The sequence below is a fragment of the Saccostrea echinata genome, unplaced genomic scaffold, assembly GCF_033153115.1.
Source record: "Saccostrea echinata isolate AGI-Se365-2 ecotype Australia unplaced genomic scaffold, CSIRO_AGI_Sech_v1 ptg000027l, whole genome shotgun sequence".
Classification (NCBI taxonomy): Eukaryota; Metazoa; Mollusca; class Bivalvia; order Ostreida; family Ostreidae; genus Saccostrea; species Saccostrea echinata.
Window position 1 is genome coordinate 10,992,598 of NW_026889776.1, and position 19,452 is coordinate 11,012,049.

Consider the following 19,452-nt stretch of genomic DNA (forward strand, 5'->3'; position numbering starts at 1 on the left):
AATATTGCTTCCCTGTTAGTATTGTTGATGGAGACAAATATGCCCGAAATATGTTTTAATACACAGTGTTTTATCTATCACAAAATGTTATAATATAAGAGCAATAACTCCTCAAAACACTTGCAATGCGTTGACACCAGAAGCTGATGTGGCTGACGATAACGACTACCATAATGACAACAATGACAACTATTAACTTGTATCATCATAAGGATAAAATTATACCGTTGGATACAGTGCTTTGGAAAAAATATTATTCACCTAATTTCTCTTCCTAACTTTTAATCATAATTTGAAGTGCTAGCAACTTGCTAAGGATCCAGAAAATTTCGCTGATACCGAAATCATGATATATTCGCTATGCTTATTGTAGCTTTTTAAAATTTGTTCTTCTTCCCATCATTAAATTGTCTTTATCCTTACATGTACATCTGACAAGGCGTCCGTCATTCATAATTGCATTCTTTTCATATTCAAGTTTTCATTTTTCACAGATGAATTATCAAAAGGTAAAACTGCTACACAGTCCATGACCTCATTATGTTATCCTCCCTGTGGTGCAGACAAAGCAGTTGATGGAGATAGACACACATGCATGAAGGCAATCGACATTGGTCCAACTTCTCAAGAAAAAACAGTGTGGTGGATCTTAGATCTTGGCGAAACTCACAGCATTTACTGCATCAGTGTAGAATTTAAAGACTACAAAGATAAGGGTGATTATAGTGAATATAATATGGTTTGATATTGTTGTATTATTTCAAGATTTGTTTTGATTTTTTTTTCTGTGTCGCTATGTGTATTTTGTTATACTTTGTACATTTTATACATGTTTTACTTTTTTTTACAAACACTTATATCGGAATGCTATTTTGCATCTTTAAAATCTACCTTGCAGGTAGATTAGTATAATTATGTTGTCCACCATGCTTTGAGCAAAGTATATCATTTTTGTACTTGTTGCCTATCGTCATTCTCGTATATTTTTTAATTATAAAAACACAATTTCCCTTATACCCTAATACATGTACTTTATACCAAAAGAGGCTCACAATTTCGCACAGCTGTTCACACAGACATTGCGGAAGCATTCCTACAGTGCTTGTTACAAATTTATAACAAGTCACAAATGTCAATGTTTGTCATTTGTGACTACTTGATTTCGTTAGTAATGACAAGGATGTGAGTAACAAATCAGAAGGATTGAAGGAATTAAACCTCATTCTTGAACGATGTCTACAAGTGGTCCTGAGTAAAAGGGAATTATTGCTTATTTGTCTCTCCAATGGCGTAAATATAATTTTGTAATTTTTGATACATTTGAATGACATTTTCTTTTCAGTCTGATAAATTTTCCAAAACAATTCTGCAGGAAAAAAGAAAAAAAAAAACTTGTAAAATCAGAAATAATCAAACAAAACATTCATTTGTTGTACAATGATTTGATATCACATACATATTTCAGAGATGAGGCAAAGAGGTCGTTTTGCTGGATTTTCCCTTTATATATCCAACACCCCTTATAAAGATGACGGTAGACTTTGTTACAAGAACACACTTCCATTACCTCCCTTGGCGTTTAATATAACATGTTTTGGATATGGTCGTTACGTCATCTATTACAATGAAAGACTGGATGGAGTTACTTACCCCAAAGGATACTCAAGTCTGCACACATTTACTGAGTTATGTGAAGTAAAAGTACAAGGTTTTCAAAATTTGTTTCATTTTATATCTAAATGTTTCAAACAACTCATTTTGAACAATATATTATTCTATTCTGCAATTACCCCATAAGGTTCTCTCTATGCTCGTTCTTTTTCAAAGCATCCGATTGCTTGGTTAATAAATTTTGCATTATGATAATGTGTTTCAATATTTTATGAGAAGCAACATCATCATCAAATGTGATTGAAAAAGCGACCTTTAATTATATAACATCTTGCTTCATGTCGTCCGACCAACAAAACAATCTAAACACATTATAGTACAGTTGTATATGGCGTTAGTTCTAGAAAAGTCCAAAAAATAAGAATTTCTCCACTTGGAAAGTTTACATTCTTCTCTCTTTTATCTTGATTTTCTGCTGTGTTACTTTTCAATTTCCTATGTGAAATTTGAATAACACGAGGAAAACAAGGTTAAAATATCATGACTATTACTCTTAACATTAAAAGCTTCTGTCAAAAGAATGATAATGATTTTTTTTCATTTGATTATAGGATTAAAAACTCTTTATTCCTAAACTAGGTATAAAGTTAAACTACATGTACCAAGTATCGATAATTTTCTCTTAGTACTTTCCAGTTTTTAGCACTTTGAATTCTTACCTTCAATGCTAATAATCAGAGGTCGGGATAATGGAATAGAAAATGATAACTGGAAAAATTAGAGAAATAATCAATGACAATAACAATCATTACTGCTATTTAATGGGAAATGTTAATTTTTCTACCTTAAAATGATGTTAAGAATACAATTATCATTTCATACAAAAGTTCACAAAGTTTTTCTTATCACAGGAACAGATGTTTTTTTACTTGTTTGTCAAAGTGCTGAAAAAATACATTGCAAAATATTAATGAATAATTATCTGTAATAATAATAAGGGTGTTCAAAAGCTGGACTTTATGGAAGTAATTGTAGTATACCCTGTCCAAAAAATTGTCAAGAAAAATGGTGTAATATTGTCGACGGAACATGTGTGGGATGTGCGCCTGGATACTTGGGACTAATGTGCGAAGAAGGTATGATAGTATGAAATATTTCCATCCACTGAATACATGTATTTTTTCAGAAAACCACGGTCGTTAATCATCGGTAAACGCCGCTAACCAAGCCACCTGTATAGATTTCTTTAGCAGTGGCTCTTGCATCAATAAAATATACAATGACACACATATCAATAATACGTTATTTAACGCACTTAATTTTACTTTATTTAGTCATTTATTCAGATGTAAATGTAAACAATAAACTGTCTTTTTTGTTTTTAGTATGGGAATAAACGTTGCAGCTATTGCAGAAAAAAAAATTTACATAACATGCTAACGCGGGTTATGTATTTCTTTTCTGAAACAGCTGCAATATAAATTCTAAAACTAACAACTAAAAAAAAGTTTATTGTTAAAAAGATTGCAGTTTCAAATACGTTCATCATTGCATTAAAAAATATGTAATGCTGATAATATATGTTAGATGCCATTTCAAATGACAGAATGTCCATGGGGATGGCATGGTGTAGGGTGCAAAAGTAAATGCAAAGGACATTGTAAAGGAAACGCTACATGTAACCACGTGACCGGATATTGTGATGGAGGATGTGCAGCCGGATGGATTGGGAAGCAGTGTGTTCAAAGTAAATATCAGTGAAAATTATTCCTTTTTTACTAAACAATCTACAATTTATAAGTAATTATTTTAATTTGTCAAATGTCATGAAAATAGATTTAAAAATGTTTACTGCATATCTTTTAAGAATGTGAAACAAGAATTTGCATATACTTGAAACCAATACGTTGGTACATTTATATATTTCTTCAACATGACTTCTGGATTATAATTCTAATTATAAATTTAAATTCTTATGCATTTTGTACTAAAAAAAAAAAAATGCAGATTATTAACAACAATTTATTCAAAAAATTGCAAAGATGTTTTTTGACCACTTATATCAGTAATATTGAAATCGTCTCTATTCAGTAGAACCTTGGTAATGCATATGTACTCCTATTTGTCACAAAAGTACAGAAAATATATTTTTTTGAATGAACGAATTGCAGAATGTAAAGATGGAACCTATGGTTCTGGATGCATTCATAACTGCAGTGGCCATTGTTTGAATGGCACCTTCTGTAATATGGAAAATGGATTCTGTGAATTTGGTTGTAATGCCGGATATTCTGGAAATATCTGTAATAAGGGTAAATATTCTTAAATATATTGATATATTTTTCAATGTCCCGTTAACATGACTATATAGAGCTCGTATTATATTTGGTTCGGATGAAACCGTTTAACTGAGGTCCCTTGTCGCAGTAGATGCTGGCACAAAAAATATCCCTCAATGATTTATGGCTATATGTGCCGATTTGCAGCTTCCCACACGCAATTGGTGTCGTCCCTAAGAGAGTACGAAATTCATAAATCAACGTAAAGCAAACAGACAACTAACATAATGTTCATTCATTTTTTACTCTAATAGTTTGCCCTAGTGGATTCTTCGGACAACACTGCTATGAAAGTTGTAGTACTAACTGTAACAGGGGAAAATGTCACCATGTAAATGGAACCTGTATAGATGGATGCTTAAAAGGTTACACTGGAATTAGGTGTTTCAATTGTGAGAACATTTAATTGATTTTTCCCCCATGTAATTAATTGCATGTCAATTTTAAGAAATCTTTGTTTGAAACATTGATAAATATAAAGCAAAATAGATAAATAAGTGAAATATATATATGTAATGGATATATGCCGAATGCTGTTCTATATGTAAAAATTAAAACATTGCTGTGACGTCATGCCTTTGTTCTTGCAGTCTAAAAATTTACCTGTATCCGTCCGATAATAATGATTAGCAGTCCAATAATATATTATCGGACGACAGTGATAACAAAATCGGACAGTAGTTAAAAAACAATAACTAGAGTGAGATGAAGGTTTAATTTGTTCAGAAACCAGAAAAAAAAGTGAGGGAGAAAAAATTCAGGGAAAGGGCACGCGAGGAAATTAAGTTGTTAAGAATAGCAAACCCAAGAAGAAACTGGAGTTTTAACCTTCCTCAAAAGTAACACTTTCCATTCAGTTTTTTGCAAAGCATTTTCGATACATCACTGTGAATAAGCCAATTTAAATCCATTTCTGATTAAGAAACAGTCTGCGAATCTCTTCATTTAACGAGGTTTGTTCGCCAATGACCACACTTTTAAAACCCAAGATTTTCATTATATCATCCAATCAAAATTTTAGATAAAAATCCGCATTTTTACTTTAAATGCATTTTGGAGATATCATCCAACACTCTATCTGTATCAATGTCAAACGCACTTAATAAAAAAAATATTTCGAATCATAAAGAAATCCTTCATCACCTGACCACTGTCCATAGTTCCTGCTAAGCCAAACGACTGCCATTGAATGAATGAAACAAAAGAGTTCACTCACTGATTTTACTATCTAAAGAAAAAAACTTTCTCTTTTCTTTTGTCTTCTTATTAATGGTTTCAGGTAGAAAACTATTGATGCCTGAACTCCTATTGTGTAATTATCAGACTCCTCCAGGTAACTTTTGGACATTTAAATGGCAATGTTTTAAGTAAGATATATGCCTCATACAATTCTATATGTAAAACTAGATTTTGACCCGTGCGTGCACAGGTTGACATTGTTATTAATGCATCCATGTGCATATCGGACATTTACAAAATAGATACATCGACACATTCATATTGTAAGGTATTTTTGAAATAAACAATGAATGTTAATATAATTCTGTTTTTTTTTTGTGTTTGTTTTGTTTTGTTTTTGTTTTTGTTTTTTAAAATTGTTGCGTAACGGCGTAGTGCAGAATGGGTTTGACCACCAGTTAGCTATAAATCAAGTCTTGAGTTCGAATCAGGCGGAGCTTACATAAATTTCACCTTTCCAAACAAATTTAATAAAAGAAATTATGGATCGATGTTCATTGAAAATATGACAACAGCAAAGAGTTGAGCACACTGCTGATACATATCAAGCAAAGTAATGAAAATGAAGAATTGTGCTAAGCTGGTATTTTTACACAATCAGTGATTAAAGTAAAGGTGTAAAGGTGAGACTGCAGGTCTCAACTTTTTCAAAATATGACCTCAACAATAAAAGAGTTAAGCACTGCTAATAAATATACTTTATATATACACAGGTAATAGACAGGTATATAATCTGTAAAAGACTGTCTGTTTTGATAAAAATTAAGGTAATATCCTTGAATTAGTACATAGAAAAAGTAATAAAAATAGAAGCTTAATTGAGAAAAAATAAAACAAATTGGTAATCTTCAAGTACCAATGATGTTTAAAATACATAAAACAAAAGACAATATTCTTCCGATTTATCGGTATTAAAGGCCAAAAATTCGAGTCTATAATTTTATATAGTAGTTATTGTAATTTTTGGCGGAAAAAGAATGCCTACTTCACTAAGATGTGATTCTAACTGGAGTTGACCCCCCCCCCTTTCAGTTCCCCTCAAAAAAGCATAAAAGAAAGGAGGGATAAAATAAATCGGGTAGTTACATTAATGTTGCTCCTACGATCATGAGCTTTTTGCCTCCGTTGAGATGGCCAGAGATATAAATAACATATAATAAATGTGTCTCCGAGATGGCGAATGATTACCCACGTGGCCACAGTATCACATTTGTATGGATATAAACTCAGAAACGATTACGATAATACAAACATATAGACGTCAGAAGTAAATTGAAAGTGGGGTGGCTATTTGACAGTGGGGGGGGGGCTTAACCAACGAAAAAAGGTAGCCCCCCCCCCTCCCGGTTCCGACGCCTATGACAAATACGTGTAAATTTTCATTGGAAATTTGCTATATATTCTGTTCATATACATTAATGATTTCTTATTAGAGAAATTATACAGTAACAAATATATATCTACTTAGTATATATACTTTTGTCTTCTCTGATTTGAACACACTCTCGACCAACGGCTCATACATTCGTGTATAAGAGAAAAACGAACGACAACTCTGCAAGGGAGATTGATTTGAACACCGTGATTTAGCGTGAATGTAATGCGCACGCGCAAGATTGTAAAATCCAAAAAATCCAGATGATTTCCGGAATTTTTTGAGGAATTTCCGTTGATTATTAATTAGCGAAGCTTAATTGAGAAAAAATAAAAACAAATTGGTAATCTTCAAGTACCAATGATGTTTAAAATATATCAAATAAAAGACGGTACTCTTCCGATTAATCGATATTAAAGGCCAAAAATTCGAGTCTATTATTTTAATATAGTAGTATAGATTATCAGACTGTTTTCGGCCCTAACGGGCCTCAAACAGTCTGATAATTTTACATATAGAACAGTATTCGGCATATATCCATTACTTATTAGACTGTTTGCGGCCCTAACGGGCCTCAAACAGTCTGATAATTTTACATATAGAACAGTATTCGGCATATGTCTTCTTAAAACATTGCTATTTAAATGTCCAAAAATTACCTGGAGGAGTCCGATAATTACAGAATAGGAGCTCAGGCATCAATAGTTTTCTACCTGAAACCATCTAATAAGTAGACAAAAGAAAAGAGATTTTTTTTTCTTTAGACAGTAAAACCAGTGAGTGAACTCTTTTGTTTCATTCATTCATTAAATGGCAGTCGTTTGGCTTAGCAGGAACTATGGACAGTGGTCAGGTGTTTAAGGATTTTTTTTTATTATTATTCGGAATATTTTTTTGAAGTGCGTTTGACATTGATACAATATTGGATATATCTTCAAAACGCATTTAAAGTAGAAATGCGGATTTTTATTAAAAATTTTGATTGCAAGATATAATGAAAATCTTGGGTTTTATAAGTGTGGTCATTGGCGAACAAACCTTGTTAAAAGAAGAGATTCACAGACTGGTTCTTTATCAGAAATGGGTTTAAACTGGCTTATTCACAGTGCTGTATCGAAAACGCTTTGCAAAAATCCGAGGAGAAAGTGTTACTTTTGAGGAAGGTTGAAACTCCAGTTTATATATATATATATATATATATAACTTTAAAATTTGAATTGATATTGTTTTAATTTTTCAGCATGTCAAGAAGGGTATTATGGGGATGACTGCTCTAATCTTTGTCCAACAAATTGCAACCGCACATGTCACCATATACGTGGATCTTGCATTAAAGGTTAGGGGAAATTATCTTGACTAAATCTAAGACTATTACAGAAGTACATATATATCGCTAGAGATTCCATCCTTTACAAACAACTGAGGATAAAGAATAACACAGCATGTGTTTCATACAAAAAATGTTAACGATGTTTTTACATGTAAACCTTTGACAGAACGACTTTACAAAGCAACACAGGAACGTGTACATGAAGTTCATATTTCATGTCAATTAGTGACTAATAAACGAGTTTATTTCGTAATATGAGCATAATTTAGAACCTCTTATTATATGACAGTAATTTTTTTTTAGTTTTGATAGACGGTTAAGTTTTATTTATATTCATGAAAACGTTTTTCTTGCTGGGGTTGCATTTTAGAGAGAGTATTCAAATGTGTAATATTTATTTGAGAAATTACCAAGCTAACCCTTTCCCCTATCCCCACAGGCACCTTGATGATAATGTTAGATAGTGGGCTAAGTGTTAGTAATTGTAATAACACCGTTAAGTTCTCCTCTTCAATGTCGCAGAGAAAAGAAGATTCCCAAAGATGTAAATTATTTTCAATTGATGACAAATACATGTTTATGTCCATTTTGACCCCTGAACCTTTAATCTAGGGATCATGAGTTTAACAATTTATAGATTAATTGAGTTGTAAGCTCAAGTGAGCCATTACTAATTTAAAAGTTAACACGGAACAGATGTGGGTAAGGACCAAAAAGTAAAACTTATATGTGAGTAAGGCTATTGAGATTTCAAAGTGAACAAATCATGTTCCCGGGGAAAGGGTGAGACACACTTGAGGATAAAATTTGATATGGAAATATATAGTGGAAAAATTCTTAATAAATCTCTTCATCAAGATCCACGAAAGAAAACATTCATTTGCATGCATGTGAATGCATGATTTTAACTTTATTGACCCTATGGACACTCGAGGATCATATTTCATGTCTTAATCTTAATAGTATTTACGTAGTCTAATAAAAGGGAAAAAATGTTTATTTTAAGAAGAAGATATATATATATATATATATATATATATATATATATATATATATATATATATATATATATATATATATATATATATATATATAACATCTATTAAACACCTTTCTATTCACGAATAATGATAGACATGACAGGAAATTTTATTGACGGCCTATAAACCAGAACAAAATCTGCCGGTTTATCTAGGGTGATCTTAATGAAAAGTTTTGAGACACTCAAATATTTTTCACTTATATCCTTTGTTTAATAATCTTTTTCCTGTTATAAATTATATCTTAAATGTTCTATTTTATACATGCATTTATTTAGCAATAGGATAATGAATACTTGTACTTAATTTTATTATATTTATTTAGAAGAGGGGATATATCCTCAAGTAAAAGAGTCAGACACAACGTCCACAGGAGCTTTAGCAGTGAAGATTTCAATCGCAGCAGTCCTTACTATTATTGTTGTATTGGTATTGGTTGTAATCATAAAGCTCATAAGGTAATATGCATGGATGTGGAATTAATTTACTTACTATTAAATAACAAATATCTTACCAGCAAAGTCATTAATGTAGTGAAGATTTAAGCAATCTTTAAACAATACAAAAATGTGATTAGCTTTTATATCTTGTATTTAAGTGATACAAAATATTATTTTCATATAATTTTACAGCTTTTGATTTATGTGAAAAAAATAGCAACGAGATCATTGTAGTTTTTTGGGCCACCAATATATGAATGTATGGATCTGTATCAGGAAACATCTATTATCTATGTATGTTGTGTTTGTAGAGGAAGGAACCTCAGCTTATTCCAGAGGGAAATAAAACGACCTTTTGTACACCAAAGAGAACAAACAGATGAAGTACATACTGATGCACACACAAGGAGTGATAAATTATTTTACGAGGAATTAGCTGGCTTTGAGAATAAAAATGAATATCAACAACTGGACGTTAAGACTCAATGGACATACGAAAATCTATCTTTGAAGACTATGTAGGACCTTCAGCAAACTTTTAAGAAAAATTACATGTATATACAACAATATTTTTTTCCCTCAGAATATCAAACTCATTATGAAATAGACAAGGAAACGTTAACAATATTAATTCAGAAACTTGTGAACATACGGTAAAATCACTTGCTTATATTACGTGGTGTCTATTTTTGTGGTTTGGGAGAGGAAAAAATGAGGTTTGATTTCGTGATTGGAGAACGAGAGTTGTCCTGATTGCAGTTTTAACATTGCGTGGGGGAAAATAATCTCGTGGGTCTCCTAATATAGGTGTAACCTGAAAACAACAAAAATTAAACATCAATTAAAATAAGTAAAGTAAGTGATTTCATAGTACCTCTATCATTTGTTTTGTTAAAACATATTGTATGTACATGCATCTGAATTTATTTACTTTATTCAGGGACACGTTTGCATGTGGACATTTGTGTATACATATGTTTGTAAATCTATATCTTTTAAAATATTTCATAATTTGAATTGAGTTTTTAAAAATGTACCGATTATTGTTTTTACATATTGCATATGGATGTCATTAATAACTTGTTTTTCAAGAATTTAGTTTGAAAAGGAAAATATTTTATTCAATACTTTTTTTTAAATGTGCAGCAATTCGTAAGTTCTTCATGCTATTAATTAACTGAAGCAAAATCGAAAGCTTTATATATATATATATATATATATATATATATATATATATATATATATATATATATATATATATATATATATATATATATATATATATATATATATGCACGCTCTTCAGTGTATTGCATTATTTTTATTCAAAAAATATGGCTTGAAATAAATGTAATATTTATATCCTATTTCCACATACTTCGTTAACATTAAATTTTCGTAAAAGTACCCTCCAAATATTCAAAAAAAAAAAAAAATGTAAAGAAATAAATGTCAGAAATGAAAATAAAAAAAATGTCGGAAATGCAAACAAAAAATGTAGGAAACGCAATGCAAAATTCCGGAAATGAAATGCAGCACTTTGTGTATCCCTTTTTGAACATGTTTATTCTCAAAACAGAAAATCAATGTGCATATATGTAGTTTTAATTTTAAAAAGTCCTGATTGTTTCAAACATTTTTTCTGCATTAATATTTTCTCTTGCGTACGTGCATAATTGACTTCTCGTGAATGACTCCTTAATAATAAAATTGACGTAAGTACATGTAAACAGTGTAAAGATCTAGCTAACATAACAATGATGTGTCTTTACCCTTTCAAAAAACTGTCTCAAGTATTTCATAATTGTATGATTGTGAAAATATTTTTGTTTGTACTCAAAATATAACAATTTAGAAATATGTTAAATTAATTCGAAGAAAAATTCGGCAATATGACTGCATCAATTCATAAAAGACATTTTATCTGTTGAGCTTTTTTGTGTTATCTCGAAAGTACATAAATTGATTTGCCTTAGTTATTTAGGATTTATTACAATCCATATTATTTGATCCGAAAATCGTAAACTTAATATGTTGAACTACCTCAAAATGTTATTACCAGATGGATGCTCAAAAGTCGATTTTTATAGGAAAAATATCTAGAATAGCATTATTTAATGAGTGGTTGGATAAAAAATTATGGTGGTATACACAGCAGATTATACATTATACATTAGATTCAAAGGGGAGATGGGGGGGGGGGGGTATTCATATAATTTTTCTTATAGAGATACAAGAATCATTTTTATGGTATATTTTTAAAATCTTGCAACAAAATAAAATATTAATTATTAATTTGTGGAGGTGTCTATGGCCACACTGAGTAAATTCCTCTTCGAAATCTGATAATCCGTTTTTGTTGTTGTTGTTGTTGGGTTTTTTTTTCTACAGATAATCTGTTTTTTTCGTTGTTAAATTAATTGTGTTTCATGAGATTTGGGTATACTTTGTACATATTGTATACGTTGTAAATATGTAAGTATTGCATTTCAGGTTTTTTCTCATATAAGTAGCAATTTTTTTTTTTTTTACGTTTTTGTTTTCTTCGCGTTCCTATCTTTTTTTAGTGTAAAGAATGTACAATTACTTAAAAACCTTGTAAATATTTACATTTTTGGTTTCTTAAAATACTAGTATCTTTTTTTCTAACAATTATTTTTATTTTATGTGAGATCTATTTTCCTCCTTTTTGTCGTAAGATTTAGAGTGACAGAATATAATTCGAAACTGTTTTATTTTTTATTCGCACTTACATGTTTCGCTATTATGAAATCAATCGATAAATGTAACATTATTACAGGTATTATTTTTTCTTTGGTTTCGAGTTTGATTTATATAACATTCTGTTCAAAGACAAATTTTAATTTCATTATCGGCTAAGGTAAAGATTGATGATTTTAATACATTTATTAACTTTGGCTTTAAATTTTTCTTTCAAAATTATGGCCCTTAAGGAGGAGGCCTCCACGTTGCAAGGGCTGGGCAACGGTATCAATGTATTGTTTTTATTAAAAAATTAATCATTTTTTCCCGTAAATAAGATACCAGCAGACTTCCTCTCGTTCAGTTTTATAAGAGTCATAAATTGATTAAATTAATTTATTTGACCAGATAAGAGTTAATAACACAAGAATGGTGTTGTAAATGATTTTATTAGACCAGATTAAAAATGGGGTGAAATGACCTAGGTAGGAGAGTTAATAACACAAGAATGGAGTTGTAATAATTTTATTAGACCAGATTAAAAATGGGGCGAAATGACCTACCGTGAAATGGTAGAAGAGAGAAATAACCTAGGAGAGACAAAGTTTTAGAGAGAAATGACCTGACCTGGGGGGGGGGGTGGGAGGAGGGGGGAGCTGTGCCCACAGGTTTCTTTTTTAAAATTGATATTGACCACAGGTTCCTTTTTTGAATTACAGTGTATATTGATCTTTTTAAAAAGAAATATAAATTATATAGTGATACGAGGTGCTCAGATGCTTGTGCACCATGATTTTATACATGCACATACTATTTATTTACATTAACTTCCAGTGTCCATGCATTTACAATATTGTCAATTTAAGCATGCAAGAAATAGATCTAAATATTTTCATTCGGTAAATGATTTATAAAATCTGTTTTTAAAGAGTTATGTACGGAAGCCCAATAGTGCAAACCAAAAAAAATAAGAAACAAAAAACGAAATTATTATATAAAGAAAACAAAATTATTAAATAAAAAACGAAATTATTAAATAAATAAAACGAAATTATTAAATAAAGAAAACGAAATTATTAAATAAAAGACAAACGAAATTATTAAATAAAGAAAACGAAGTTATTAAATAAAGAAAACGAAATTATTAAATTAGACCATGCACATCTATAAATTCCGTATTTTAGTTTCAGTTTTTTATTTAATAATTTCGTTTTCTTTATTTAATAATTTCGTTTTCTTTATTTAATAATTTCGTTTGCTTTTTATTCAATAATTTCGTTTTCTTTATTTAATAATTTCGTTTTTCTTTATTTAATAATTTCGTTTTCTTTATGTAATAATTTCGTTTTTGTTTATATTTATTTTTGGTTTGCACTATCGGGCTTCCGTAGTTATGTGTTTTCCATATCCAATAGTGATCAAGAACTGCATACTACGAATTGATGTTTTTAGGCCGGTACACACTGCAATAAGGTACCTGCTCCGGTTATCTTTTCATTAGAGGGCGCCACAGACAAACACGGACCTATCCCAGATAGCATGACTATGTTGGGCCAACGTTGGCAAGTGGTTGGGTTGTAGGCAGATGGTTGGCGTTGGGTGTACAACGTTGGGCCATTAATGGCCCAACGTTAGACTTATTGAGTTAGAAATTTTATAATATTGAGTTTGGTGTATAACAATGATACAATGTTGGCCAAACATAGGTAAACCGATGTTAACCGAAGGTAAAAATGACATCAAGAATTCTACGTTGGCCCAATGTTGGCCCAACATGAAATAATTAATTTAAAACCTAGTCAGAATGAAGTTGGGTTTTCTACGTTGGGTTTACGTTGGCCCAACGTAGATCAACCAACACAATACCAGTTGGAATACTGTTGGGAAATTTAAATAGGTCCAATGTTGGCCCAACATAGATTAACCAACATATTTTAAGGACGTTGGGGGTTCAAAGTTGGCCCATTGTTGGCCTAACGTTTGTAATGCAACTGATAATTTAATCTGGTAACAGTATGTTGGCCCAACGTTGGCTCAATGTAAGCTTGACTGTCTGTTTAAGTTTTCTTTTAGTTAGTGTGAGTACGTTGGTGCAACGTTTGCCCAAACGAAAGGACGATATGCATGAGTTGGGAGCGTTACGTTGGCCCAATGCTGGCCCATTGTTTGTTTTACCCTAGGCCTAATTGAAAAGAGTACCACAACCAAGGGATTCTTACGTTGGCCCAACGTTGGTCCAACATCAACTAATTCCGTTATGTATATATGTATATATCAACCAATATAAAATCAGTCAAAATTCCTAGGGTATTCTACGTTAGCCTAATGTTGGCCCAACGTAAAATCTTTAAGACTATTCAAATGTGAGTTCTATACAGGCCCAATGTTGGCCCAACAAAAATCATAAGATATATTGATAATGACTGGAAGGAAACATGCAAAACGTGTGTTTGCAATCACTTCTCTAAGAGATTTTTAAATTAATACTGGCTATGGACTAACATATTAACTTGTCAAATAATTATTTGACATTTGAATGATAAGAAACAATTCTTATTGATAATTAAATTTAATACATTTAGAAAATTATGGTGTGTGTTTTCTTCACAAATGAAAAAGCATGTTAATTATATTTCTCAACCAAACAATCTGAATGCAAAATGTAAAGTAAAGTAAATTAAAAAAAATATAAATATAATATGTTGATTTTTATCCTGTACCCTCGTCTGTGTGTGTCAATAATCTGGGCATCAAGTTAAAGATAAGAGAACACTTTCAGCAGAATGCAATTAGGCAATGAGATAAACAGTGGGAGACTGGTCAGTTTGTGGAGAAAAGCGTGATATTTGATACAGGAATTAGGATGGTCAAATTAAAGACAAAGACCCTCCATCGCTGCTTCGATCACAGCATTTTCCCGCCTGTTAGATCGAGACAAAGAACTTTGAAAAGTAGAAGCTTGTTGGCCATTTTTTTGTGGAATTTTACCAATTCAACAATCATGTAAGTATTAATTTATGTATTGTTTGTTTATTTATGATTCTTCTTAACAAACTTGATGATTTTTCTGTCTTACAATTTGTTCAGAAAGTTTGAAATTCACTTTTTATTTCTGATAGTTCAAATTTTTGTTAGTGTAACGTAAAGCATTAAATAATTGAAATACTGTTACTTTAAAATGTGAAAATTAGCGACATCAATCAACCAGACTTGTATGAGATTTAATTATTAGGACCCTACACTCTAAACCACATAAATTTATACCGGGTAGTAGATATGTTTTTGCAAAGCGCAGATTAATTTGTATTATGCAAGTAGTTGTAGAGTGTTTCGGCTAAGTAGCTTCATCAGGAGTCACAGACACATAATACGATGTTTATTTTAAGTGAGTCCTGATTATCTCGTCGCCTATGTTCTTGTGTTTGCTGTAAGTGATGATTGGTTGAGAATTAAATAAAGTTTTGCATTCTGGATTTCTAAGATTGATATTCCAATATTTCAGAATTCGTTTTTTCAGTCCTTTAATGCAAGGGTTAAATTTAGTAACCAAGACTGTAGGGTTACGTAATAGCTGTTCTTTAGTGCTTTTGATCGGTTTGTGTTGATCGTTTCTTTGATGGTACGATCAATTTCTGAGATAGAGTAACCTCGCTTTGATAAGTGCGTCCTGAAGTCATATAAGTGTTGCATGTAATATTGTAGAGTCAGTAGTATTTTTTGCATGTCTAATGCATTCTCCTTTAATGAATCCCTTAAAAACAGCTGGGCTATGAGCGCTCTGTCGTCCTTCATAAATTTTGCTTCTTTATGAATTTGCGAGTTTTTTAATTGAATGTTGAATAATTTGCATTGTTTAATTTCAATATGTTATAAAAATTGAAGTGTTATAAATAGTTTTGAAGTAACAGGTTCTGACTGAACTTTTCTAAAAAGCTGACGAGTGACATACCTTAAAATATCTTAACTAGACAGCATAAAATATCGTTAAGTTGTTATAAATTACCATTTGAACTTAGATATGGAACAGTTTAGTGTTAAAGTTGGGTAGTCTATCTAGACTTTGGGAATATAAAAATTTTTATTTCAATTTCTCTTAATGTACTAAATGAAAACAAAATAAATTTTGGGTAAATTATTGTAGAATTAAATTGATATAAAAATGAATCAAAAAAGGTAACAAATTTAAAAAAGATCTTTTCGTTGCAGGTAAAATTTATTTTTGTGGATGCCATTGCATATCCATATCCTTAAAAAGTCATCTTTAAATTAATTTAGATATTGTTGGGTTTTTGAAAATTATTTTGCTGACTATTCCCTTTCACTATTAAAATGAATGAGTACCCAAGGGGAAAGGGCACGTCATACTGGTCAATTAGAAGACGTGTTCGTAGAACATTAGCTCAAAATGTCTTAGAAAGTGAAGATGAAGAAACATTTGAACAAAATAGTTGTTCATTGCAGATAGGCCCTGCAGTTTCAGCTGATAGTTATATTGACGAACCATGTAGTTCTGAAGTAGAGCAAATAATCTCAGATGAAGAATCAGTCTTAAGTAGAAGGTCTACAGACAATGAAGAAAGTGATATTTGTCATGCACAAGCAGAAAATAGCAATGAGTTTGAGATGCACTGTGGATTGAGACATGTATGGAGTGACTCTTCTGACTCAAATGCTGATAGAGAGAGTGATAATGAGTCAGATGAGGCTTTGAAAAATTATTTACGAGATTGGGCTGTTAAACATCAGATTCCAAATGTTTCTTTGTCTGATCTTTTAAAAATTTTACGCCATTTCCATCCTGATTTGCCAAAAGATCCTCGAACATTACTTAAAACGAAAATGAATTATACCATTCAAACTAAATGTGGGGGAGAGTACTATTACTTTGGCATTGCGTTATCCCTTTGCCATGTACTTAACCAAAGTACAAATGTGATACCAGATCAATTTTCACTGAAACTGCAAATAAATATTGATGGTTTACCTCTCTTCAAGAGCACCTCTGACCAATTTTGGCCAATACTTGGACAAATTCAAAACATCGAAGGCAACAATAAAATTTTCATTATTTGTCTATTCTATGGAACCAAAAAACCTAATAATCTTGAAGAATATTTATATGACTTTATAACTGAATATATGGAAATTGAAAGAAATGGAATTGAATTCTCAGGAAAACAGTTAAATGTTACGATCGATTCAATCATATGTGATGCACCAGCCAGGGCATTCATTAAAAATGTGAAGTCTTATTCTGGTTATCACGGTTGTGAAAAATGTACTCAACGCGGCAGGTGGATGGGTAAGATGACATTTCCTGAGATAAACGCTCCTTTAAGAACAGATCAATCCTTTTCTCAACAATATGACGATGACCATCATTTAGGTGATTCCCCTCTCTCCAGAACAAGTATACGCATGGTTACACAAATCCCCTTGGATTATATGCATTTGGTTTGTCTTGGAGTCATGAAACGCCTCCTTTTACTGTGGATTAAAGGTCCATTGCATTGTAGACTAGGATCGCATGAAGTGCAGCAAATATCTGAGTCTTTAGTGGCACTTAAGCATTGCATACCATCTGAATTCGCAAGAAAGCCTCGGCCATTAGCAGAAATAGAAAGATGGAAGGCAACAGAGTTCCGACAGTTTTTGCTATACACTGGGGTTGTAGCTTTATATGATGCTGTTCATCCAAACATTTATCATAATTTTCTTCTTTTTAGTGTGGGGATACATATTCTACTTAATGAGAGGCTATCAAATGAATACAATCAATATGCACACGATCTCCTACGAACTTTTGTCACACATTTTTATCAGGTTTATGGCGATGAAATGGCTGTTTACAATGTGCATTGTTTGGTTCATCTTGCTGATGAAGCCCGAACTTTTGGTAGTTTAGACAACATTTCTGCATTTCCATTTGAAAACTTTCTTTCGAAGTTAAAAAAAATGGTGAGGAAGCCAACTTTTCCTTTGGCACAAATTATTCGCAGATTGTCAGAACAAACGGATTTGCAAAAGGAACAAAAAACTTATCCACATTTAAGTAAACCCCATAGCAGTGGACCTGTTCATGAAAGACTTGTGCATGGTTGTCAGTATCAGAAAGTAGAGACAGTGAGATATGTATTTAAAACAAATTTCAAAGATAGCTGTGTACGAATCGATGGAAAAATATGCCTAATCAAAAACATTATTTTGCATGAAGGTAAAATTTTTCTTGTTCATCAGGTCTTTGGAACATCAGAAAACGCATTCGTATGTCCGTTAGAATCCAAATTACTGGGAATTTTAAAAGTTTCGAATTTAGGAAACACTTTTCATTTTTCCGAATTGAATGACGTAGAATCCAAATGTGTCATTCTGCCATTCAAGAACAAATATATTGCGATTTCATTTACAGATGCTGATTGGTAGGTTAAAAAACACCTTACAATTGGAGTGAATAGTCAGCAAAAATAATACTTTTATGGTTTTGGGTTTGTTTTTTTTTTTGGTATCTTGTTTTTGTTTTTTGTTTTAAAACTTAATTTAAATCAAATCATTAATAAGGTCATTGACAACTAATGGATATGCAGTGGTGGAATTTACAGAAGAAAAGGAAGTTGATGTGGTTCCTATGAGGTGGTTAGCTGAAAATGAAACTATGTGCCAGTGGCCAACCTTTAGAATGACAGCCAAAATAAGAAAGGCAGTGAAGGCAAATATTGCCCCGAATGCAGAATTTAGACCTCTTCCAGTCAGGGTACTGGCAAAAACAAGTAAGTCTATCAGCAATCAAAATATAATTATATAGTAAACTTGAGTATATATATTCAGTACATATTACTGTATAATCAACATTGTATTAGAGATTTTGGTCTAGTGAATACATGTATATTTCTTTATGCAGCGGAGTACAACGATGCACGGAAAAAACTGTCAAAAGCAACATATACATCAGACTTGCAAACTGATGCTGAAGAGAACGAGGATATTGGTTCCAGGAAGACCAAAAAGTTTGTATTATATCAACTTAGTCATGTTTTGTATTACCATTCAAAGTTATGTTAAGATTATTCTAACAATACATTGGTATTGTGTTCCTAGACCAAGCCGTTTTGAGTCTTCAGATTCAGAAGAAGTTGAGTGTGATAAACAACAAGATGAGGAACACCACCGACAACAGATTAGAAAATCTCCTCGAAAGATTCAAAGGAAAATTGCCCCACCAAATCTGCCAAGCCTTCCAGCTCCCCCATGTCAGCCCTCGTCTTCAAAACCAACAAAAACTAAAGCACCAACCAATTGTACAGCATCGTTATTTGATAAAGGCCCCTCCACTTCAGGTATGTATTCAAAATGATTCAGTGCCAATTTATTTTTTTTT

The 19,452-nt window shown here is 31.6% G+C and overlaps 1 protein-coding gene across 1 annotated transcript; it reads left to right on the forward strand.

Annotated features, from left to right (window-relative positions):
• Window positions 1-595: 595 nt before the first annotated feature.
• LOC133193202 (protein draper-like) lies at window positions 596-9,757 on the forward strand. Its single transcript, XM_061329170.1, has 7 exons — window positions 596-716; window positions 1,466-1,708; window positions 2,610-2,747; window positions 3,218-3,358; window positions 3,783-3,923; window positions 9,260-9,363; window positions 9,686-9,757. The coding sequence occupies exons 1-7, from the start codon at window positions 596-598 to the stop codon at window positions 9,755-9,757; spliced, it is 960 nt and encodes a 319-aa protein (XP_061185154.1).
• The last annotated feature ends 9,695 nt before the right edge of the window (window positions 9,758-19,452 follow it).

Bases quoted from the DNA above. Each gene is read 5' to 3' on its own strand.
- LOC133193202 (XM_061329170.1), top strand. From the start codon at position 596: ATGAAGGCAATCGACATTGGTCCAACTTCTCAAGAAAAAACAGTGTGG. The intron at 1,709-2,609 runs GTTTTCAAAATT...AATAATAATAAG, and splicing joins ATGTGAAGTAAAAGTACAAG to GGTGTTCAAAAGCTGGACTT. The intron at 2,748-3,217 runs GTATGATAGTAT...TTCAAATGACAG, and splicing joins GGGACTAATGTGCGAAGAAG to AATGTCCATGGGGATGGCAT.